Below are 26575 nucleotides of genomic sequence, written 5' to 3' on the forward strand. Positions count from 1 at the left end.
AAATGGTGACAAAGAAATGTTCTCAAAACCACACCATACAGAAAGAATAAAAAGGGGGAATAGAAAAGAACAGCCATCAGACCTTAGGAGTATTTTATTCCACCTTGAAAATCACGCATAGACAGTGGGGGCACCTGGGTGGCTCGGTGGGTTAAGCATCAGACTCTACTGATTTCAGCTCAGATGATGATCTCACAGTCATGAGACGGAGCCTTGTGTAGAGCTCCCACCAGGCGTGGAGACTAAGATTCTCTCTCTCCCTGAGGCCTTCCCCAACTAGTACTCTCTCCCTCTCTCAAAAAAACAATGGACAAACTGATTCAACACAGAAGCCACATTATTTGGGGTGGAGGTAATTCTAGGCAGAAGAATGGTGGGAATAAAAGTAAAGAAGTGCCAAATGGTCATGAGAGATCAAAAGTCTGCAGGGTCTTAGTTCAACTAGTCAAGCAAGGAATGAGGTGGGTAATGATCTGAGCAAGCAGCATACCAGGTGAAATTAGAGCTGGAATTCAGAAGTCGAGCAGACAATAGGGATTTAAGCTTAGACAGCACAGAGTCTGATTTCTCTTTTGGAAATTATACCAATACTATACAAGGAAATGTTCAGCAATAAAGGGAATATTCTATATGCACATGTGCATGTTCCTCTATTATAGCCACTATAGATACTGAACATTTAAAATTTGGTTAGGGGGCACCTGGGTGGCTTAGTTGGTTAAGCATCTGACTCTTGGTTTTGGTTCAGGTCATGATCTCACTGTTTTGTGAGTTTGAGCCCCATGGCTGGCTCCGTGCTGACAGTGGGGAGCCTGCTTGAGATTCTCTGCTCCCTCTCTCTGCCCCTCCCCACTTGCACCCTCTCTCTCTCTCAAAATAAATAAATAAACTTAAATAAACTTAAATAAATTAAACTAAACTAAAATTTGGTTGGTATGTCTGAGGAGCTAAAATTCTGTTTACTTAAATGAACTACTGCATGTGGCACGCCTGGGTGGCCCAGTCGGTTGTGTGTCTGGCTCTTGGTTTCGGTTCACGGTTTGTGGGTTAGAACCCCAAGTCAGGCTCTGCACTGTGCAGGTGCAGACCCTGCTTAGGATTCTATCTCTGCCCCTCACTGACTCTCCTTTGTGCTCTCTCTCAAGATAAATACATAAATTTTAATAGATAAAATAAAATGAACTACTACATGTGGTTAGTTGTTACCATATTGGAAAATACAAGAATAAACCTCTTGTTAAAGATGACAGATCAGAGTATATGGCTTATAAAAAATATGTAAACCCAGTAAGACAAATACAGGTGAAAAAATGATAACAAAATTCTGTAGACTAGAAAGCATAGACAGAATGGGAACTGACTTAGTTCACATGGTAAAGCCAAATCCAAAGGTAGTGTTAGGCAAATCCAGAAAATAAGGCAACTAAATCAAAGAGCCATACCAAGCAACTCAGTATTTATCTGCACCAGATAACTTTGAAAGTGGGAGTGGAGGTACAGCTAAATGTAGAAGGATTTGTTTAAAGACTGCACAGACCAGATCCCTTCCCCTCTCTCTCCATTTGCACAGCAAGGTAACTGCCCCCTCCCACCTTCTCTCTCAGGCCCTAAACATCATCAAAAGGGTTAACACATGGCCAGATGTAGTGTTAACGAAAATGATTAACACAGACAAAACAAGTATTCTGACAATAGACTTCTCTTTCCGCTAGGCTCTTAAGACACTGACAGATAGACATAGGCCCTATAGGGAAGTGACAAGAAGAGTATCTGGAAAATCTAAACAAGCTCAACAGAACAGGCCAAAGGAGCTGACAAAGGAGGTGTCCACAGGGGGGTGTGTCCACCCGCCCCACATTCCACTATCTACCCCACAAGCCAAAGCCCATAGTTAACCTTTTAGTGTCAAGTAGGCAGCCTGAAATCACCAGATATTTAAGGAAAACATCTAACATAAAAGAAGGAAAACAAAGAAAGGGAGGGAAAAAAATTCCTATGTTGAGATGTACAATATATCCTGAGAGTCTTAGAAGGAAACTTAAGAAAATGAACCCAAATTTCTGCTACGCCAATTCAACTATTTCCCTTATTTTCATGTTCTTGTCCACTCTTTGAAGTAGCTCTAGTAATGTTTGAACACCTTTGCCTTACAGGAAACTAAAATGTTACAAATAAGACTAGAGTACCCCCACCCTCACCCCATCCAAAATACTATGAACTTGGAATATATCCTTATGCTTTCTGTATACTAAGTCTCTGAGGTCCATTCACACATTCCTGTGCATGGGTACCTGAAAAGCAGATTTTACACCAGATGCCCACTATTAGAAAACTCAACAGACTACAAGAATTGTATTCCAAAGGTTAACTAATTTCTTAAAGAAAATGTCATCTAAAACCCTCATTTCCCAAACTAAACATGGACCTCTAAATAGGATTTTGTACAAGAAACTTGAAAGACCAATTACCGTGACGGTTCCTGGAGCTGACTCCGATGGACTCACAGAGCTTTGGTATGCAATTCTGTTATGCACAGAACTCTGGTCATAGGAGGAAGACGTTGTTACTGGACTAGTGGAGCTCAGCGATGAGCTGGTCAGACTAGAGGAGGTAATGACTGAAGTTGTATAGGTGGAGTTCTGTACTGCACTGGTCATCGGTAGAGAGGTATTCAAAGAATCACTAGAGAATAAAAAGATTTTGACATAAATTTATGTCGTGTTACATGGTTTCATTGAGTAGAACTATTTCATCACTTTACTGTCATACTATAAACAAACATGTCTGTACCTACACATTTACACTACCACATTCTTTAACTGTATTAAAGATGCAAATTTAAAACACCCCTCCTTTCCAAATCAGACCCACCATTTTTTAAATGTTTATTTATTTTGAGAGGGGGCAGGGGGACAGAGAGAGGGGGAAGAAGAGAATCCCAAGCAGGCTTGGCGCTGTCAGAGCAGAGCCTGATGAGGGACTAAATCTCAAGAAATGTGAGATCATGACCTGAGCCAAAATCAAGAGCCAGATGCTCAACTAACTGAGCCACCCAGGCGCCGCAGACCCACCTAATTTAAATGACAGGCAGAAGGACATTTTAAAGAATCCTTAAGAATCTTTAAGGAATCCAGATGTCTGGGACCATTTGTAGAAAGAGAACCCAAACAAACATCAGGTTTTAGCACTAGAGAGCAGAAAAATTAATAAAATCTAAAATCAGGGATTCTCTACTTATAAAACAAATATTCAATTGAAGAAAAATAAGAGTTGGCAAAGATACACAAGAATTGCATCCCTCAAGGAGCCTGGGTGACTCAGTTGGTTAAGCATCCGACTATAGCTCAGGTCATGATCTCGCGATTGGCTGGTTCAAGCCACATGTCAGGTTCTGTGCTGACGACTCAGATTCTGTCTCCCTCTCTCTCTCTCTGTCCGTCCCCCATTCACTGTCTCTCAAAAATAAATAAACATTGGAAAAAAAATTTTTTTTTAATATTGCATCCCTCATAGATTATTGGTAGGAACGTAAAATGCTACAGCCACATGAAAGAAGTTTGCTGGTTCTTCAAATAGGTAATATACGGGTTACCATATGACCTGGCAATTATTAGGTCTAAATCCAAAAGAACTAAAAGGAGACAAATCTGTAAATGAATGTCCACTGCAGCATGATTCCTAATAGCCGAAAAGTGGAAACAATCCAAATGTCCGTCAACTAATGAACGGATAGACAAAATGTGATATATCTGCATAATGAAATACTATTCAGAAATAAAATGCACACATGCTACAACATAAATGATCCTTGTTATATGAAGTATCTGGAATAGGCATATCCGGAGACAGATGATTAGTTGCCAAAGGGAAAGGGGAGGGAGACACTGGGAGTGACTGCTAACAGGCACAAGGTTCTTTTCAGGGTTATGGAAGAAAAGTTCTGCAATTAGGTACTAATAATGGCTGTACAAACCCAGCACCACATGGTGTATTGCCTCCAACAGGTGATCTCTTAGACTCCATTACTTTGCCAACAAAGGACTTAATCCGGAGAAGAAGTTGTGTACCTTAATGACTTTGAATACAAGCTGATGGGAATCTGGTTACTATTTTCACTGCTTGCAGCTGATCCAAATTCAGAGAGAGAAGGTTCTGATCCAAATTCCAAGGCGCCAAACTGAACGTTTAATCCTGTGACATCTGCTGAACCAGGCATTTCCACTGCAGAAGCTGGGATCTGAAAAAGCAGAGCCATCACGTCAGGAACAGAGATTCCAAGTCCCAGAGGCCTGTAATACAGCCAGTGAGTACTGGCTTCCCAAAGCACTACAGGCACACTTGAGGAACATGGGGTGAGAAGCCCAGTAGTAGGAAAAAGGAACAGAATATTGCAAAAAACAAAGACAAGAGAAAAAAGGGAAAAGAAAAATTAAAAGTTAACAGCAGAATGATCAATGCCACCAACTGCTTCTTACAGCAAAGGCCGAAGAAAGGGGGAGTTGGTGGTGGGTGAGCGGAGGAAGAGAGCGGGCCTCCTCTGAAAGCATTATCTGGTCAAAGAACCACTTACTCTCTATCTATGGGACACAGCTAAATACACAAGACCAGCAAATTCTCTGAGCCAGGTCCAGTAATTTTGAATTAACAGTCTCTATCTCTAACAAAAAGCCATTCCCTCTATTATTATCCCGGGCACTCAGAAATGGCCCAATTCTCATAAAGCAGAAAGCTATGTGCATGAAAAACAAATACGATATCACCTCTTCTGAGGCTTACTAACCCAGCCCTTGAGCTAAATGTTAAATTATATCCACTGTTGGGATTGTGACTTCTGGATGGAGAACACACCTTAGAAGCTGGGGGTATCCGCCGCTTCGGTAGTTTGACGTGTTTAGGCTGTGACTGGTGGGCAGTCACAGAAATGTTTTCTACAGTCATGCTGGGAAGCTGCAGAAGTTTGTTCACAGTGGAGGTACTGTCCCTGGGTGTTGACTCTCGCAGTTTTACCTGGGAAGGAAAGGACTCCAACCCAGGAGGAGGAACAGCAACGGGCTGAGTGTGGTGCTGCTGTCGCTGGCTCAGTTGACTAAGAACCGGGGATGGTTCAGGTTGAGATTTGAAGTCTATTAAATATGTGAAGGGGGAGGGAAGGAAAGTAAGCAACAATCAATTATTTAGGCACACGAGCTTAGAGCTCCCTCTTCCACCATGACTGAGAAAGAAAGGTTGTAGTTATCACTGGTTTCTCCCAACAACCATCTAGCTGAATCCCCTAAGTGGGGGGTGTGTGATATATTATAGCTAGCATATGATAAAACAAAAGGATGACTGTATGGGCTTATAGATAAATTCTTATGCAGACAGGAGATGCAGTTTATGTTAAGTTATACTGGTTGAAAAGTGTATAAGAAAAGCAAGGAGTTGCTACACACATCTGGCCTTTAGCTAATAGCGAATTATATTTTGTTGCTTTATGAATTTTGTAACTAAATTGTTAAAAATTATTTTCCAGTAACTAATATGTGATATCACAAAATCCAGAAAGCAAAAAAAAAGTGTGTATGTTAACCTAAATCACCCTTCCAACACTATCTGCAGATTCAGTCTACAAAGGCAGACACTGCACCCAGATATATGAGTATCTTCAGAGACACTGTTTCAAAATACAAACGTATACAAACACACACACACACATACATTATATACAGTTTCCTCACAAACCATTTAGTTTTCAGAAACTGTTCCACATTAATGTGTGAAGAGCTACTTCATTTTTGTGGCCACATAGTAGTCCAGTGTACATAGGCATCAAGTTTTAAAACCAGTACTATATTAAAGGGCTTTTAGATTTCCCAGCTCTTGCTATGAAAAACAATGCTGTAATGCACGGTTTTTTATGTAAGACATTTTGCTCAAGTGCAAGTATACCTGTAGAAGAGTTATTGGTTCAAAGAACAACTCTTAATTTTGACAAATACTTCAAGATTCTTTTCCTAATTTGAATAATGGAAAATAGCATAAAAGATGCAAATAAAAATAAGTTGGATGAAGCATCATTTCATACACTCCAATATACCTTGCCTATGAACTCTGACCATACCTTGTTGACCATTTTTTTTACTTTGTTGTTCATCTCCTTGATTTTTAGTTACTCTTTTTTTTTTTTTAATGTTTAGAGACAGAGAGAGACAGAGCATGAGTGGGGAAGGAGCAGAGAGAGGGAGACACAGAATCTAAAGCAGGCTCCACGTTCTGAGCTGTCAGCACAGAGCCCGGCGCGGGGCTTGAACTCACAAACTGCAAGATCATGACCTGAGCTGAAGACAGACGCTCAACCGACGGAGCCACCCAGGCGCCCCTTTAGTTACTCTTTTCTATAAGGAAGTTACCCTTTGTCTACATGATTTTCAAGTCATACACGGTAGAAGTTGGTAATTTTTTTCAGCAAAGAACCAGGTAGTAAATATTTTAGGCTGTGAGGGCCATCTGTTAGCAACTACTCAACTCTCCCTCTATAGACTGCAAGTAGTGCTAAGACAACACATAATGGGTGCCACCACATAATGGGTGGCTCAGCTGGTTAAGCATCAGAATCTTGATTTCGGCTCAGGTCATGGTATTGTGGTTCATGATTTCAAGCCCCACATCAGGCTTTGCACTGACAGCGTGAAGCCTGCTTTGAATTCTGTCTCCCTCTCTCTGTGCTCCCCTGCTCGTGTTTGCACATGCGCTCTCTCTCTAAAATAAACATTAAAAAAAAAAAACATAATGAGTGGTCATGGCTGTGTTCCAATAAAACCGTATTTGCAAAAAGAGGTGACAAATCTAGTTGAAGGTTTGCCAACCCATGACTTAATGTATTTCCATCTTAGATAAATCTATTTTTGGACTTTATATTAGAGGCATGTAGGAAAAAGACAGGATTTATAAGGAACATGGGAATAGCATGTGCAAATCTAAAAACCCTTATCACCCACTGCAGTGGGTCTGCAGAAGAAGATTAACACAGCACTATAGCTGCCATCAAAAATGCCACCTTGTTTAACTGGCTCTTGGCTAGTGTCTGGGAACATAGACTTTTGATATGTTCCAGGCAAAGGCTGCCAGCATTCTTAACAGTTAAAAGTGACTCTGTGCCTTTAATGTTTGTACAATGTGGTTTATAGCATACAGTTACTTTCCTTCTGGGAATGTGGACTTTTAGTATGTATTCAGCAGACGGTAAAAAACTTTGGGCAATGAGGCTCTAATGAATAGATATGCCTCATTCTCAAGCCTGGTGGACATCACTTCAAACATGGGAGTGGTCTCAAGTACTTCCATTACAAAGAACTATTTCTTTGAGTAGAGAAATGTACTTCTATCTCTTTGAATAAGTCCTAAACATAAACCTGCCCAGGAAACCAACCCTATGGTTAATACAATCCTCTGCTGTTCCTTAATGCAGTGTGGCATGCGTATGTTAATAGGAAATGGGTGTTTTAACATCACAAAGTCTACAGCAGTATAGATTAGAAATTATCAAACTTACACATGGTGCCTTCATGTTACAAACCACTGACAGTAAGCCTGGCACAAATCATGATAGATACATACGAATGTTAGAATGAGAAAGCAATCCATAGGGTGTGATTTAAAATGTTGTCCAGGGGTGCCTGGGTAGCGCTGTCTGTTAAGTGTCTGACTCTTGATCTCGGCTCAGGTCCATGATCTCAGAGTTCATGAGTTTGAGCCCCGCACTGACTCTGCACTTATGGCACAGAGCCTGCTTAGGATTCTGTCTCTCCTTCTCTCTGCCCCTCCCCTGCTTGTTGCTCGCTTGTGCTCTCTCTCTCAAAATAAATAAACATTAAAAAAAAATTTTTTTAATGTTGTCCACATCCCTGACTCGGTCCCCACCCTACTGTAATACAGCTTAGAAAATTCTGTTTCGGCCTTTACTTACAAAGTGTTGTTTCCATATATTTGCATGGCTTTCCCATGCTTTTGCACATCTCTTCAAAGTATGTTCTAGTATTACTTCTACCACTACTACTAACTAAATACAGATATTTACACAATACAAAGCTAACGGAATTAATTCAGAAATGCTATAGAAATTCTACTAAATAGTACCTCTGGATAAATTCCACATTAGCGTTACAAGTCAACACACTCTGCTAATGTTCAGCATGTCCTCACTAGGGGCAAACCACCACAGAACATGTGTACTTACCAAAATGACTAAGGACTGAGGACTGGGAAGTTGAGGACTTGAGGTCCCAAGAAGTAGTGGTTGTGGGGGGACTTGTACTATTCTGTTGTGAACTTGGGGTAGTGGTAAACTGGCCCAAACTTGGAGCTTTCAATTGGTCCAAAATCTGGGAGCTGGTGATGTTTGCCATTTTGGAAGGTGCAAGCTCTCCAAATCCTGAACCAAGGACGGATGACTTTAAAGAGAAAGAAAAAGAAAAACCTTCAGCAATACAAATTTCTATCCCAGAGCTAAAACATACCAAGTATTTTCACAAGGATTTTAAAATCTATAACCCAGAACATGGAATCAACAAGACTCACCTGAGCAAATACTACAGGAAAATATTACCAAAAAAAGATCTGATTAAATCCAAGAATCAGTCCTGATTCTGATGACAGGTTAAAGGAAGAGGACTATTTTCCCTGGATTTTAGGATAAAAGTGATGTCACAAGTTCACAAACAAAATAGTTTTCTAAAGAGAAATATCATGAATTAAATGACAAAGACAAGCTAGAGAAATAAAAATATAGTACTTTCTCAAAATATGGAACAACAATAATCATCTTTAAGTTTGGCCACAGAAAGGCTCAGCCATGTAATCCTACAATATTAAATGCAGTTTGCAGTACCTGTCTAAAAAGTTAATATTCTAAAATCAGACAATGATTTACACATGAAGTATCTGTGTACTGGACAGATACCCTGGACACTGCTGTGCTTATTTCGAGCTATTTTGATGACTAAGAACACCAAAAATGCTCCACAAGTATACAAAAGAAAATGTTACACCTCCCCCATCTATCCTGTCAGGTCATATACCAAGATCCAAAGAGAATAATATATGTAAAAGACCACTTTATAACCACTTTCTAACACCATACACAAAAATAAACTCAAAGTGGGTTAAAGACCTAAATATGAGACCTGAAACCATAAAAATCCGAGAAGAGAACAAAAACAATAATTTCTTTGACATCAGCCATAGCAACATTTTTTAGATACATCTCCTAAGGCAAGGGAAACCAAGGCAAAAATAAACTATTGGGAAAATATCCAAGGAGAATGAAACCCTAGGACTAGTGAACACAACAGCAGATCAACTTCATTTTTACCTATCAAGATCATTCAGTTTCTAAAAAAGATAAGTTGTCAAAAAATAGCTTTTCAAGGGGTGTCTGTGTGGCTCAGTCCAACTCTTGATTTTGTCATGATCTCATGGTTTGTGCAAGCCCCTCATTGGGCCCTGCACTGACACACGGAGCCTGTTTGGGATTCTCTCCCCCCTCTCTGTGCCATCTATGCTCTGAGCGCTCGCTCTCAAGCCCCCCTCCAAGGAAAACCTTTCAAAACCATTTAAAAGTTCACAAATAGAAATGACTTGCATTCTCTTAAGAGATCAGATGTAGAAAGCTGAAATAATTGTTTCTGTTAACAATATCCAAAGGCATGGCGTATCCCAGTTGTTCTAAGGAAGACCAAATTCTCCAATTTGAGTAAAACATTTAAGTTGTAGGGAGTTATTGCACATCGCACAATCTACTAACATTATTTATCACTACTTTAGAATCCTTGCTATTTCATGCTGCCAAAACACCTGTCTTATGTGGCTACAAATCCAAAAACCCAGTTCAAGCCCACTTGTTCAGTAAAGGCTTCCAGAATGATGCTTTTGTTCTTCCTCTTTTCCTACCTAATTTCTATCCTGCATTAGCCAATACTATCAAATGCAGTTTCTGTGTGTTTTACAACATAATGAAATCACTGAGTCAAGGAATAGCACCTTGCTTCAGGTTAACATTTAGCACAGGACTTCTCAATTTCACCTACACTTCAATAGATGGGGGCTTTAAAAATGTGTATTGATACACAAGTATGCCTGCACTCACATATACAAAAATACACACAAATGCCCAACTTGCAATCCCAAGATTCTGACTTATTTGCTTTGTGCAGACTCTGGCATTATTTTATTATCCTTACTACTGTTGTTATTTACTGAAGTTCCCCAGTGATTATGAAAGTACAGTAGGTTGAGCACCACTCCTCTAATATGCTAAACATTACTTGTTCCAGTTTCTCAAGGTATTGTTCATTACAAAAGGCAACACACCTGAAGGCACTGTTAAAAAAAAAAAAAACACAACAAAACAAAAAACACATGTCCTCAAGAGAAAAAAACAAAATAATAAACAAAACTCATGTCCTACCTATGCTCTGAGTGGCCTGGCTAAGATTCCAACAGTTCGCATAGACATTACATCAGCAGACCAGTAGCAGATAGAAAGGCATCGGAGGAAGAAAGGACAGGGATGGTTCACCTCAAACCATGAGGGTACTGGGGCACCTGGCTTGCTCAGTTGGTGAAGCATACAGCTCTTGATCTTGGGGTTATAAATTCGAGCCCATATTGGGGATAGAGATTACTCAAAATTAAATCTTTATTAAAAAAAAGAAAAACCTGAGACCCCCTCAAAATAGAGATAGATCATGCCTTGGGCTGTCCCACTTCAAGCACTCACATTCTCTCGTACACAATCATCAGTGGTACTAAAAATGCCAAATTCTCAACCCAGTTATACATGACATAACGTGGCTGTGCAGAGTAGAACACCACAATGAAAAGTTCACATATTAAATTCTCCATTTTATGAAGTGGTTCAGCAAATGATTTTTGAGTCAAGTAGGAGAGAAAGATTATTATCATATTTATAAATTCTGTTTCTCAACCATGGATTTCAGGTAAAACACAACAAAGAATGAACAAAAATAATTACCACTAGTGAAAGCTGTGGATCTATATTTGGAGGTGTTCCAACTGAGAATACCTCACCGCCAACTGAGCAGTACCTACAGTTAGGGCCTTCAGTTCACCATTATTCTGCAACTACATTCTTTGGTTATCTTCATATCCTTCACTAACAGTTCCTGAAGTCCTTTCTGATAGGAGCTAAATTCTCATAGGAAGTTAGAGTCAGATATGCAAGTGGCAGTTGACCCTTATTTTAAGGAAAACACATCCACATTAAAAGGGCTTCTGCTACAAAGTGATGTTTTAAGGAAAGATACACTAATTTTATGAATAACAAAAATGCAAAAAATAAAAGCCTTCCTAAACTTAGAATTGTTTTAACATGATGTTAGCAAGCCAATACTGACAAACATTTGTATTTTACTACACTGGAAAACAAATGAAAATTTTAATGTCTTAAGTACAGACTTTCAAAGAAAATACAAGAAAAAAATTACTAATAAGAAGGATGCCTCAGTGATTATGACTTAAAAGATTTCAACTAATCATAAAGAAGCATTTTTTAAAAATCATTGTCCAGGAAACTCAGAGTAGTTGAATTCCACATGGAATCATCAGATATGTGCTTGGAAAGTATCACATCATTGTTTTCTGGACTGAGATCATCTAAATATTTTTGTATTTAGAAAATAATTATCAGGCATGTGTCATTCTAGAATACATTTGTTCATGGGTACAGTCCTTCAAATCCCATACTAAAATAAAAGTGAGTTACCAGACTCTGAGGAGAATAGGAGTTGACAGCAGTGGAGCTGCCAGTCCCTGGTGCCATCTGATTGTTGTGCTGAGAATTTGTGAAGACAAGGGCTTGGCCAAAGCCCTGTTGTTGGGAAGTTTCAAAGGAGTTGACTTCTGAGGCTTGACTGGGAGGAACAGGCTTCTGGAGCAAGGCTACCAGATCAATGCTAAGCAGACAAAAAGCAAATGAGGAATGAGTCAAAAGCACATCTTACCAACAATGAATTTGAGAAGTGAATCAATATAAAGTAAATTCATGTTAAAAATAATCTAAGTGAGGTGATCTCAGGGTCATAAGTCAAGCCCCACGCTGAATGCAGAGATTATTTAAATAAATAAAATTTTTAAAAAGTTATAATTTAAATGAGGAAAACTTTTGGAAACGGTAGTTTAAAGGAGCCAAAAGAACAGCATCAATGACAAAAAAAAAAAAAAAAAAAAGCATACGAAGCCACAGAGACTAAAGCAGGGCTTTGCAGAGAAGAGAAATGAAAAGGTACATTGAGATAGTTCCACAGAAATAGCACAATAACAACTCATTTGAAAACCTGGAGCAAATGAGTAAATAGTATTCTGAAGTTTGGCTCATTTTCTTTAGAATACTTTGCCCCATTCATTACTTGGAACCAGTGTCTCTTCAACTTGCCTCAAAGAGGGTGAATCTCTATTTTGAGGGATTGAGAACCACAGCCATAGTAGACAATCCAAACAGTCATAAATATTTCTAAGTTCTACGTTCTATGGTATAAGATATTTAAGCTTATATAAATCTCCAATAATTTTCTCTCTTAAACATTCAGGGGAAAACACAGTAACAAGTCCTCTCTAGAATACTTGTAATGTCCCCAGAAAAACAGATATTCCAACTTAAAACTTATGGCCTGAAAACCTAAAAGCCTGAGGAAGAAATGATCTTCAAGATATATACAACCTGACATGTGAGTGAACTAGCTACTAACTCCTCCACAGAAACTGCAAGGTGCTCAGAATTTACTAACAAGGTAATTTACTCCCTTAAACCATTTCAAAGGCCAGTTCCCACTCAGTTCTCCTGTCTGAAACGCTCACCATGCCAGTGAGGCAGATTCTGGGAGGTCAAATAATTCAAGGCCCACTACTATCTAATAAAGATCAAAGTTCCTAGGCCTGTATTCCTCTCCTTATGCACTACCCACACTTACTCTCCTATAACCAGGTTAAAGTACCAGACTAGTATTTTGGATCCCCAGGTGATGTTATACTTATGATATCCTAACTCCAAGGATATAAATACAGGGTAGTTATATTACATATAACCCATCTCAAAAGATACATTATCTCTCTCTCTCTCTCTCTCTCTCTCTCTCTCTCTCTCTCACACACACACACACACACACAATACAGCAAGTTCTATTCCAAAAAGTTGGTAAGATGTATTAATATAGTATAGCACTGTCTATTAACTAACCATTAAATAAGTATATTTCTTTTTTTTTTCTTTAAATTCCTTCCCATGCCCAACTGTGACCTCTGAACCCATCCTTTCCTCTGCTTCAGTGAATAGAGAAGGGGCTTCATATATTTTTTAATGTTTATTTATTTTTAGGAGTGGCAGAGAGAGAGAGAGAGAGAGAGAGAGAGAGAGAGAGAGAGAGAGAGAGAATCCCAAGCAGGCTCTGTACTGTCAGAGCAGATCCTGGACACAGAGATCAGTCTAACCAACCGTGAGGTCATGACCCAAGCCGTTATCAAGTATCGGAGGTTTTTGTTGTTGTTGTTTTTCTTAAATAAAAATGATCCTGGGGCACCTGAGTGGCTGAGTCGGTTGAGGGTCCAACTCTTGTTTTCAGCTCAAGTCATGATCCCAAGGTCATAAGATTGAGCCCCATGTCAGGCTGCATGCTGACAGTGCAGAGAGCCTGCTTAGAAGTCTCTCTCCATCTCTCTCTGCCCCTTCCCAGCTTGCTCTCTCTCCTTCTAAAAATGAATAAACATTTGAAGAACAAGAGGAGAGGGGAGGGGGAGGAGGGTGGGGAAGAGGGGAAGGGGAGAAGGGAGAAGGGGAAAGGGGAGGAGAGGAGAGGAAAGAAATAGAAGAGCCCACATAAAATGAGAAATTTGTATTAGTATGAGAATGCCTAAATAAATGATATTACACACAGAAAACCAAAGGTATTTTGTATTAAGTTTATCTGTCAAACAATATACTGCATTTACCAAAGTAAAAAAGAACCACCATAAATAGGCTTAATATAATCTCTATCACAAATGATAACAAATCACACATATAATTGCTATTTTAATTCATTAGTGGATACAACTAAGTAGATAATGATGTAGGCTATGTCAGTTCACAAGGAAGGTTAAGGATAAAATAAATTCTCAGAAGAAAATAGTAAAAACAGGAAGAGATTCAAGAAAAGGAAAAAAAACAGAAAGAGACCTGAGACCCAAAACAAATTTCTGGAGTAAGAAATTTAAATTATGCTTTGAATAACAAACAAAAGGGGACAAAAAGTGTTTACCTTTGCCCAGGTGTGACATGATTCTCTGCTGGAACAGCTGAGGCAGTGAAGACTTTTGTTTCAGAAAGCTGTATGGAAACGAATAAAAAAATACTTTGCTCTATTTTACGTAACATAAAACCCAAAATGTATCCAATTTCTGACAATTTTGGGGCGCCTGGGTGGCTCGTCGGTTAAGCGTCTGACTTTGGCTCAGGTCATGATCTCACAGTTCTTGAGTTCAAGCTCCATGTCAGGCTCTATGCTGACAGCTCAGAGCTGGTAGCTTGCTTTAGATTGTGTTTCCCTCTCTCTCTGCCCCACCCCCTCTCATAATGTCTCTGTGTCTCAAAAAAGTAAATAAAAATGATAAAAAAATTTTTTTCATAAAATTTCTGACAATTTTTAGTCACCAGTACTCTCATTACACTTCACCCAAAAAGTGGTCTAAAACAGACGAAATACACAAGTGATCATAACAATTTTGTTAGGAGGAAGGTAATTTTTAGACTGACAAACCCGAAAAAAGGACTTCACATGAGAGAAACAATGAAGTCAGACCAGGGTTCAAGTCCTAGTCACGCTATTCTATTTGACATTATACAAAATGAAAACACCAGTAAAACCACCACAAATGCAAAAAGTTTGAAAGAGCAAAAAACTGATGTTTCTTCTCCCCCCAAACAGATGGTTTTAGTATTTCATTTATTAGTAATCTGTATTTCTTTTTCATTAAGTCATAGGTTTCCTTGTTTTTATAAAAACAACTTTATTGGGGGTATATCACATCCAATAAACTGCAAATATTCAAAGCAAATAACTGGGTTTTGTCATATTTATATGCCCATGAAATCATCACAAAATCATGACAATGAACATATTTATTACCCTAAAAGTTTGCTCCTGTCCCTATGTAATCAATCCCTCCCACCACTCACCTTAGTCCCCAGGAAACCACCAATGTGTTTTCTGTGACTACAGATTAGGGTTCTATTTTCGAGAATTTTAAAATATGCAATCTTGGGGCACCTGGATGGATCAGCCTATTGACCATCTGACTCTTGATCCCAGATAAGGTCATGATCTCACGGTTCGTGAGACCAAACCCCACATCAGGCTCTGTGTTGAAAGCATGGAGCCTGCTTGGGATTGTCTACCTCTCTCTGCCCTTCTCCCACTCTTGCTCTTACTCTCTCAAAATAAACAAACTTTAAAAATAAATAAGGGGCGCCTGGGTGGCTCAGTAGTTTAACCGTCTGACTTCTGCTCAGGTCATGATCTCACAGTTTTTGAGTTCAAGCCCCGCGTCCGGCTCTGTGCTGACAGCTGAGATTTGGATTCTGTCTCCTTCTCTCTCTGCACCTCCCCACTTGGGTTCTCTCAAAAATAAATTAAAATGTTAAATAAATAAATAAGCAAACAATCTTTTTGTCTAACTTTTTTCATTGAACATAATTATTTTCAATTCACGCGTATCGTTTAAATGCCATTTGAAGTTTTGCGGGATTTTTTTTTTTTTTCCCCCAGAGAGAGAACATGGGAGGGGCAGAGAGAGACACAGAGAGACAGAGAGAATGAATCTCAAGTAGTCTGTACACTGACAGTGCAGAGCCCAATGTGGGGCTAAAACCCATGAACCCTGAGATCACCTGAGCCCAAATCAAGAGTCGGATACTTAACCAACTGAGCCACTGAGGCACCCTCCACCTTTTGATGTTTTAAGGCACCAGGATAAAATTTTTTGAAACCTTAACTGACATTATTGAAAGGTAGGCTCTTTTCACATTTTCAAAGTGGGGCATGAGCATTTAAAGGCTAAAAAGTTGATATAATAAGATAATGTAACTGCAGGAAATATTTCTCAAAGACTTCTATAATACATATTAACTCTAAATGTCTCAGAACTCTGAAATACTGGATGAAAATCAGATTGCCCTCACAAATTAAAACTCTGATAGGGGCAGAGCAGGCAGTAGGTGTTCATTTTCTAGAAAAACAAATAAAAAGTGCTGAATAGATTACTGCTTGAACAAGAAGAGCTTACACCCTATTTCAAGGTAGTATCTTGAAGAGTACCAAGGAATCTATTTTTGCCTCAACTCTATCTACCATGTAAGATTCTGTAAGACACAGAGAAAAGCAATAAAGGAATAACTCTGTGAAATGCAATGACAGAGAAGATCTAAAGCCATAAAAATTTTAGTTCAAATCAAATTAGAACCACCATTAATCACTAACATCCTATCTGACCCTGGCAGAAAACAGAAAATTAAATTCTTTCCTCCTCCTTTTTTTTAAAAAAAGGACTTGACTGGCTGTCAGTAAAACATGTGACTCTTGATCTTGAGGTCATGAGTTCAAGCGTCATGTTTGGTGTAGAGGTTACTTTAAAATAAAAATACTATCTTTGTGCGCATCTGTCTGGCTCAGTGAGTTAAGCATCCAACTCTTGGTTTCACCTCAGGTCATGACTGACACTGCAGCAGCCCGCTGGGAGCACAGAGCCTGCTGGGGATTTTGTCTCCCTCTACCTGCTCATTCTCTGTATCTCTCTCTCAAAAATAAACATTTAAATAAAATAAAATAGTTTAAAGAAAGTATTATGTAAAATGGAAGCATTCTCAGATTTCAAAAGACACAAGCCGTAATTTAATATTTAGGAAAAGAAAAAGACTAGAAGGAAATATGGAAAAATTATTTAAAGTGGATGCGGCTTTGAGCCCCATGCTGGGCAAAGCTTACTTAAAAGAAAATTTTAAAATGGAGAAGGAAGGGAAAGGTTAATAATTCAAGTAATTTTAGATTGGCACCTTAGATTACTCATGTTTCAATAACCATTATTTTTTTTTTTTAATATTGACAGAGAAAGCGCGCGCGCGCACGTGCACAAACGAGCATGAGCAGGGGAGGGGCAAAGAGAGGGAGACACATAATCTGAAGCAGGCTCCAGGCTTCTGTCAGCACACAACCTGACGAGGGCAAGCCCACGAACCATGAGATCATGAGCTGAACCAACTCAATGAGCCACGCAGGCACCCCTGTTTTTTTAATTTTTTAGATCGGTATCAAGCCCCATGTGGAGCTCTGCGCTGATAGCACAGAGCAGGCTTGGGATTCTCTTTCTCTGACCGCCTCCCCCCCACCCCGCCAAAATAATATAAGTAAACTCTTAAATAAATAAATAAATAAATAAATATCAATAAATAAAATTTTAAAGATATACTTGTGAGTACAGAATGATAAGACGGGGAAAAATAATCTCAACAATTTCAAAGACTGGGTCACTTTATATTAAAGATCGATACTTCTAGGGCCTTTCCTCTCCATCATGATGTCTGCTCTACCAGTCTATCACATACATATATGTTCTGGACCTTGAGGGTCAAACAGAAAAATGATATAAAATATGGTATAGGGCTATTAGTTCAGTTACATTTTTTAAAATTAAATCTTTTTTTTAATCAAAGAGCATGTTATGCTGAGCCCAGAGTTATAGATCAACACTGAGAAGCTAGTGTAGTACACTCGAAAATGGTTATCAAATAAATGAATATAAAAAGCTAGTCTAGTTTTAAGAAGAAGGGGTTGGGCCTAGAACCAGAATCAGCTAATTTCAACTGTGACCCAAACACTATCTCCTTTAATTAAAATGTTATAAAAAATAAACATTCACAGGCCAGGGCAATAGTTATCAGAACAAAACAGGGGCTCCTGGGTGGTTAAGCATCTGACTTTGGCTCAGGTCATGATCCCACAGCTCCTGAGTTCAAGCTCTGCATTGGGTTCTGTGCTGACAGCTCAGACCTGGAGCCTGCTTTGGATTCTGTGTCTCCCTCTCTCTCTGCTCCTCCTTTGTTCATGCTCACTCTCTGTTTCTCTCTCAAAAATAAATGAACATTAAAAAAATTTAAAAACAGGGGTGCCTGGGTGGCTCAGTCGGTTAAGCATCCAACTTCGGCTCAGGTCACGATCTCACCGTCCAAGAGTTCGAGCCCCACATCAGGCTCTGTGCTGACAGCTCGGAGTCTGGAGCCTGCTTCAGATTCTGTGTCTCCCTCTCTCTGACCCTCCCCCTGTTCATGCTCTGTCGCTCTCTGTCTCAAAAATAAATAAACACTGGGGCGCCTGGGTGGCTCAGTCGGTTGGGCGTCCAACTTCAGCTCAGGTCACGATCTCGCGGTCCGTGAGTTCGAGCCCCGTGTCGGGCTCTGGGCTGATGGCTCAGAGCCTGGAGCCTGCTTCTGATTCTGTGTCTCCCTCTCTCTCTGCCCCTCCCCCGTTCATGCTGTGTCTCTGTCTCAAAAATAAATGAACGTTAAAAAAAATATATATATATATATTTTTTTTTAATTTTTTTTTTCAACGTTTATTTATTTTTGGGACAGCGAGAGACAGAGCATGAACGGGGGAGGGGCAGAAAGAGAGGGAGACACAGAATCGGAAACAGGCTCCAGGCTCTGAGCCATCAGCCCAGAGCCTGACGCGGGGCTCGAACTCACGGACCGCGAGATCGTGACCTGGCCGAAGTCGGACGCTCAACCGACTGCGCCACCCAGGCGCCCCAAAAAAAATATATTTAAAAAAAATAAATAAACATTAAAAAATTTTTTTAACATTTAAAAACAAAAGATAAGCTAAAAAATGATTTTTAGGCCTACTTAACACCTGGTCCTTTTTTTTTTTTTTAAGTTTATGTTTTAGTAATCTCTACACCCAATATGGGGACCGAACTCATGATCCCCAGTTCGAGTCCCATGTTCTTCAGACTGAGCCAGTCAGGCATCCCTAACACCTTGTCAATTTTTTGTTAGTCTGTCTGTCTGTCTGTCTGTCTGTCTGTCTATCTATCTATCTATCTATCTATCTATCTGCAGGGCAGGCTATCTATCTATCTATCTATCTATCTATCTATCTATCTATCTGCAGGGCAGGCTATCTATCTATCTATCTATCTATCTATCTATCTATCTATCTATCTATCTGCAGGGCAGGCAGGCGAACATGAGCAGGGGAGGGGCAGAGTGAGAGAGGCAGAGGGAGAATTCCAAGCAGGCTCCTCACTGTCAGCACAGAGCCCTACAGGAGGACTGGATCTCACAAACCATGAGATCATGACCTGAATCAAAACCAAGTTTCTTAAAAATCTTAAAAACACGATAATCACATGTCTGAAAAAGAGCCATGGGCAACCACAAGATGTTTCCAGCTTTTTCAAAGAATGCATGCCCTTACCAGAAAACAAGAGGAAGACAGATCTAATCTGATGCTAAATACTTACATCTTCAGTCCAGTCGTCTGTTGTCCACTCTTCCACCGAATTCTTCCAGGCCCCTGCTGACAATAATCATAGTTTACATCACAAAGTCAAATATCATCTCACTCCAACTAATTCTCTATAGTATACTGTGTAAAATGTGTCATAAATCTTATTAGTAATTTAGTTTCCAATCTAATATGAAGCTCCTGATCTATTCTCAATAAAATGCCATGTAGTCAAATTCAACTTAGCTAGATACTATCCACATAAACTGAAAGCAAAGTCTCACACTAATTTTGCTTCAGTGTAGATCATATCCAAGCAATTCTGCCATGATTAATAAAGTATGAGCATAGCACAAATACACATATTTAACCATGAGACCCTTATGATATGTAACATTTAAAACAGAGCAAAATTCATTATGAAGCTGGCTTGGCTGGATCTTAATTTCAGGTAGATTACTGAACTACTGAATTTATAGATGCATCCTCTTTGTAAGATATTAAAGGGGTGCCTGGGATGGCTCAGTAGAAAGTGTTCAACTCGGATTCAGCTCAGGCCATGATCTCACGGTCCTGGGTTGGAGACACATGTCAGGCTCAACACTAAAGAGTGCAGAGCCTACTTGGAATTCTTGCTCGCTCTCTCTCTCTCTCTCTCTCTCTCTCTGCCCCTCCCCTGCTCATGCTTTCTCTATCAAAATAAATAAACTTAAAAAAGATACTAGGTCCATTCTACGGTTCCCTAATAGATCTCCAGCAAAGCTGAGCATTAGTCCTGCTCACATGAATTCTGGTGCTATATATTAATTCCTGATGAGCAGATGCAGAAGATCTGCTCAAACCATTCTTACCAAATAAATATTTAAAGGGAAGCATTTGTATTCAGAAATGCTGACTTACATGCAAATACATACGTGCAAAAATCAGAGAAAATGATTTCATAAGAAAATACACAAGGATATCAACTATAACTACCCCCAGGAAGTAAGACTGTGCATGTTTTCACTCCTTCAACAGAGAAGAAATGAGTTGAGCATCTGACCTACGATGAGGTTTGTGTATGCAAAGGACAAAAGGAAGAGAAGAAGGGGAAAACAATTGAGAAAAGGGCAGGTAACCAGATCTAACTTCCTTAGAACTAGGTCTATAACCTAATAACCAACTGTTTCATGAATAAACAGAAGGTGTTACCTATGAAAAGAGTCCTTCCTAATGGAATTCTTTCAGGTGGATGTCCCTTGTTAGGACTGGTTATGACAAACATAGAATTGATGAATGCATGCAGTATGGCGCTCTGTAAAACGTCCCCCAAGATATGCTACTATATAGGAGGTATTTCAAACCTAAAAAACATTCCCTCCTGTGTGAGAACCCTACACACATCACTGAGAGACGTCATCTATCATCATGGATCATAGGACACATACATTAAAGGAAGGAAGAACATGGATACAGGCACTGTTTGTTCTTCTGTGCCTCTCAACTGCATGTATCCTTGAAATAATCATAAACATTAATACAGAATGTTCTGAACTGACAGTGTGATCCTTTCTTCCGGCTCACTTATCATACCTTTTAATGGTTTCCACAACTTTTCCAGAAATATCATAAAACAATTAGGAATTTAAGTGGACCCAAATATCTCTTCGAATTAAAACTTTTTTAAGGTTTTTATTTTTGATAGAGACAAAGAGAGTGTGAGTGGGGGAGGGTCACAGAGAGAGGGAGACGCAGAATCCAAAGCAGACTCCAGGCTCCAGGCTCCAAGCTGTCAGCACAGAGTCTGATGTGAGGCTCGAACCCACAAACCACGAGCTTATGATCTGAGCTGAAGTCGAAAGCACAACTGATTGAGCCACCCATTCACTCCCAATTCAAACAGCCTCTTAAAACTAGGAAGAGGTCCTAGCTTAAGTGAAAAAACACGAGCTGCAATTAGTCCCAGTCAGAAATCAGTAGTGAAAAGTTGTTCTCTAGACCTCTGCCTAGGCTTCTTAGAGATCACCCTGTACGCAAAGCTAAATATATCTAAGGCAAACCATCTACCTACCTACTCTCCACTCTTATATTCCTTCTGCAATGTGATTTTCTTCAAGGCACTGATACATAATCCCCAATGTTTTAATAGATCTCCATCAAGACTTTTCTCTAAGTAGATATATAGTTTTGAAAACTCACAACTAGGGGCGCCTGAGTGGCTTGGTCGGTTAAGCGTCCAACTTCGGCTCAGGTCATGATCTCCAGGCCTATGAGTTCAAGCCCTGAGTCGTACTCTGTCCTGATAGTTCAGAGCCTGGAGCCCGTTTGGATTCTGTGTCTCCCCCTCTCTCTGCACCTCCCCTGTTCCCACTCTTTCTCTCTCAAAAATAAACAAACATTAAAATATTTTTTTTTTAACTCACAATGAGACTAACTTAAAGGGCAGCCAGTACACAGTGTTCCTGGTGCTACCTCGATCCAACCTACCCTATGGTTCATGCTGTCAAATTTATCATAGGAGACAGTACTCTAAAGATTAAGGAATCCTACAAAAAGCTGGCGTTCAACGTAAGCAGTTTTAGGAGCATTCTAATCAAGAAAAAGAAAACAACTGCAGAGGCTCGAAAATCACTCCTAAAACATTCATCTTCAAGGCCTTTAAGACTCTTAGTAGGAAACAATTTATGGTGGAATTTTTCTCGGAAACCCTTCATCATCAATCATCAACAAACCAATACTGGGTTAAAAGCCTACATGTTTGGGGCGCCTGGGTGGCTCAGCCGCCCACCTCTTGATTTTGGCTCAGGTCATGATCTCAGGATTCATGATTTCAAGTTCTTCATCAGGCTCCATGCTGGCAGTGTGGGGCCTGCTTCACATTAACACTTTCTCCTCTCTTTGCCCCTCCCCTGCTCAAGCTTTCACTCTCTCAAAATAAATAAATAAAAACTGGAAAAAAAAAAAAAAAAGACTACATGTTTAGCATGATGTTAAATACCAAAGTCCTATTTCACTGGAAAGACAAAAATGTTGTGGGTGATCATGGTGTATATTTTTAAACAATAAATCACACAGAGCTGATTAATAATTGGAAATGTGGAGGACAAAAAAAAGTTAATGAAAGCTAGAAAGGGAAGAGAAAGTTTATGGGGAAAACAAAGTATAGCAAAACTCTTAAAAGTTGGGGGGGTGGGCCTGGCTGGGTCAGTTGGAAGAACATGCAACTCTTGATCTCGGGGTTAAGTTCAAGCTCCACGTTTGATATAGAAATTACTTTAAAATAAAATGTTAAAAAAAAAAATCAGGGCAGCTGGCAAGGCTCAGTCGGTTGAACATCCAACTCCTGATTTCAGCTAAGGTCATGATCTCACAGTCTGAGAGATCAAGCACGTGTTGGGCTCCATGATGACATTTCTGAGCCTGCTTGCAATTTTCTCTCTCTCTCTCACTCTGTCCCTCCCCCACCCTCCCTCTCACTCAAAATAAATAAAAACTTAACAAATCCTGAAAGCTGGAAAACAGCTGGGAAGATCCATCGATTGGTCAATCGATCTAGATTGAGAAGGGATACTCCAAAGGAGAAAAACAATGACGAGACATTACAAAACCCTCTATATAAAATATCGAAAGTATCCTGAAATTTACAAAATACTGGGGCACCGGGTGGCTCAGCTGGTTAAGCATCCAACTGTGGGTTTCGGCTCAGGTCATGATCTCACGGTTTCATGGGTTCTAGTGCCACATCAGGCTCTACGCTCATGGTACAGTCTACTTGGGATTCTCTCTCGCCCTCTCTCTCTCTGCCCCTCCCCAACACACACTGCCTCTCTCTCAAAAAGAAACTTATAAGTTTACAAAATATTTTTCCAAAAATTGTTGTGATAAAATACTCATAAAATTTACTATTGTGATCATTTTAAAATGTCCAATTCAGTGGTATTCAGTTAAAGCACACTTTCATATATGTATATGTAAAGAGACTGGCCTAACACTTAGAAGGGTCTTATGAAAATAATCACAAGTTTAGACATGGAGATTATAGTTAGAATTTGAGTACATTTAATAAGAAGACAATATACATAGTCACAACCAAGTGCAACAAGTGGTTATGTCAGACCACAGAGGAGGCAACCCCTTATCAGAAACCAGGGCCAGGGTGCCTGGGTGGCTCAGTCAGTTAAGCTTCTGACGTCGGCTCAGGTCTTGATCTCACAGTTCAAAAGATTGAGCCCTGGGTCAGGCTCTGTGCTGACAGTGCAGAGCCTGCTTGGGATCCTCTCTTCCTCTCTCTCTGCCCCTCCACTGCTTGTGCTCACTCGCTCTGTCTCTCAAAAATAAATAAGCTAGGGGCGCCTGGGTGGCGCAGTCGGTTAAGCGTCCGACTTCAGCCAGGTCACGATCTTGCAGTCCGTGAGTTCGAGCCCCGAGTCGGGCTCTGGGCTGATGGCTCGGAGCCTGGAGCCTGTTTCCGATTCTGTGTCTCCCTCTCTCTCTGCCCCTCCCCCGTTCATGCTCTGTCTCTCTCTGTCCCAAAAATAAATAAACGTTGAAAAAAAAAATTAAAAAAAAATAAATAAATAAATAAGCTAAAAACCCACCCTAAATATACAGACTATAAAAATTACAAGACATTACATGTAAAACAATACAGGCTCTGATCCTAATACTATTGTGAAATATTAGGCTTTTACAATAAGACTTTGTTCCCCATTACTCACCTATAAACCTACACCTCAAACGTGGGAAAACATCAATGATATTGATTTATTTTCAGCTTAAAACAATAAATTTGAGGTGCATGCTTTATGTTGCATTTAACTTGATGTTAGCATTCTATCAAAAGCACATTAAGGTAGCCATGTAGGAAAAACGAGATAAAAATCTGTGCTGCCTTTAAGGCCAATCTGTAAAACAATTCCATAATCAAAAGTTGGTATTTAAGGGGCACGTGGGTGGCTGAGTTGGTTCATCACCCGACTTCAGCTCAGGTCATGATATAGTGCTTGGGTTCCAGCCCCTTCCAGCTTTGCACTGACAGCATGGAGCCTGCTGCAGATTCTCTGTCTCCCTCTCTCTGCCCCTCCCCCACTCACATTTTTTCTCTCAAAAATAAACATTAAAAAACATTTAAGTTGATATTTAATCAAGCAGGTGTAAAAATACAGTTTTTACAAATATTCACTTGATGAATTCTACTTAACTAGCCTTGATTAAAATGGCAGACACTGTAAGCATTTTGAAAGATTCTTTTTATTTCAACTAAGTTCTATGTCCAACAGGCAGCTTGAACTTACAGCCCTAAGATCAAAAGTTGCATGTTGTACTAACTGAGCCAGACAGCCACCCCGAAGATTTTTAACTAAAGAATTAAGAAAACCATACCTTCGAGTCCATAGGAATTTTTGTGTGGCAGATCCTGAGCTACATTATGAGCATTTGATGCCAGTTCTGCAGATCAATGTAAAATGGAAGGTTTTCACATATCAAAATAATGAAGGTATTCATCAGAAGAGAAACTGTTCAGCAACTTAACAAAATTAAAGCATCAAAGCTGATCTAGGCTGTGCATCCGAGGAGAGGGAAACGTACTGCAATCAATACTGTGACAGCCCGGGGCACCTGAGTGACTCAGTTGGTTGAGCGTCCAACTTCGGCTCAGGTCATGATCTCACTCACAGTTTGTGGGTTCGAGACCCACATCAGGCTCTGTGCTGACAGCTCGGAGCCTGGAGCCTGCTTCGGATTCTGTGCCTCCCTCTCTCTGCCCCTCCCTCACTCCCGCTGTCTCTTTCAAAAATGAATAAACGTTAAAAAAATAAAAATAAAATACTGTGACAGCCCACTGTACCTCAACTATAAATCCTATTAGCCAGACAGCCTTTGAACATTCAATTGCATCAACTACACTTGTTCTCATCCCCATGTTCACCAAACTCCCTTCCCACTTGTTAAAACCATTACAATGTTTTACAAATATATTTAGTATGTTTCGACTTATAAATCATTATTGTAACTATCCTTCAGTCATTCCATTTTCCATAATGGAGGGTCTGCCTCTAAAGAATGGATTTGATTACAATCCTGTCAAAAGTCATGTTTCTGAGCCTATAATTATGGTTGAGGTCCACACACAGAACTGTATGTTTTCAACAAGAAAATGCCATTCTGTGAGGCCCCTAGAGAAACAGCCCCAGCACTCTTCTCAACTGACATCCTTTAACTGTATTCTGCATTAAACACATTTCCTTGTTTTTCAGCAAGGAATCTACTACTCTAAATGCGAATCGGGGGAAGAAGGGGAAAGAGAGGAGCCCAGAGAAGACAGGTGAAGGGAAAAGAAGAGGACGTGGAGAGAAAAAAGAAAAATAACAGTTAAACAACTAATTCAACAATGTTTCAAAACCTGATTTAAAAATCAGTAAGAGTTATGAATAAAACCACTTAAAAATACCATGTGCAGGTTTCTGTATGGATGTTTTCTTTCCTTTTCAATAAAAAACAAGGGCTGGAATTTTAAGATGGGTATGATCTAAACTTTGTTGATCTTTTTCAAAATTCGTATGGGTTATACGCCAGTATCTGTACTTTTCTATAAAAACTTTAAATTTTTTTTTCAACGTTTATTTATTTTTGGGACAGAGAGAGACAGAGCATGAACAGGGGAGGGGCAGAGAGAGGGGGAGACACAGAATCGTAAACAGGCTCCAGGCTCTGAGCCATCAGCCCAGAGCCCGACGCGGGGCTCGAACCCACGGACCGCGAGATCGCGACCTGGCTGAAGTCGGACGCTTAACCGACTGCGCCACCCAGGCGCCCCAATAAAAACTTTAAAATCAGGGAGACTGGCTGGCTTGGCTCAGCCAGAAGCACAGGTAACTTTGATCTCAGGGTTTTAAGTTCGAGGTCTAGACTGGGTATAGAGACGACTTCTAAATAAATTTTTTTACGTTTTTTTTTTTTTTTAATTTTTTTTTAACATTTAATTTTTTTGAGACAGAGAGGCAGAGCATGAACGGGGGAGGGTCAGAGAGAGGGAGACACAGAATCCGAAACCGGCTCCAGGCTCC

General features: G+C 39.8%; 1 protein-coding gene and 1 non-coding gene across 9 annotated transcripts in view; both read right to left on the reverse strand.

The window, feature by feature from the left end:
• Window positions 1–26575, reverse strand: part of UBAP2 (ubiquitin associated protein 2) — a 111352-nt gene that overhangs the window by 16218 nt on the left and 68559 nt on the right. For 5 of the 8 annotated variants that reach the window (XM_045042953.1, XM_019816090.2, XM_006939216.4 and 2 more), the window contains 8 exons: window positions 24891–24956; window positions 19546–19601; window positions 14289–14356; window positions 11762–11951; window positions 8216–8429; window positions 4849–5123; window positions 4068–4237; window positions 2469–2682 (listed from right to left, as the gene is read on the reverse strand). In XM_045042953.1, the coding sequence (XP_044898888.1) occupies window positions 2469–2682; window positions 4068–4237; window positions 4849–5123; window positions 8216–8429; window positions 11762–11951; window positions 14289–14356; window positions 19546–19601; window positions 24891–24956 (1253 nt within the window). The remainder of the gene's footprint in view (window positions 1–2468; window positions 2683–4067; window positions 4238–4848; window positions 5124–8215; window positions 8430–11761; window positions 11952–14288; window positions 14357–19545; window positions 19602–24890; window positions 24957–26575) is intronic. The other 3 variants (XM_006939217.4, XM_006939219.4, XM_006939218.4) reach the window with 3 other exon arrangements.
• LOC111557673 lies at window positions 11561–11643 on the reverse strand. Its single transcript, XR_002737907.1, has one exon. It is a non-coding gene; the product is annotated as a small nucleolar RNA SNORD121A (small nucleolar RNA).

Source organism: Felis catus, chromosome D4 (assembly GCF_018350175.1).
Source record: "Felis catus isolate Fca126 chromosome D4, F.catus_Fca126_mat1.0, whole genome shotgun sequence".
Classification (NCBI taxonomy): Eukaryota; Metazoa; Chordata; class Mammalia; order Carnivora; family Felidae; genus Felis; species Felis catus.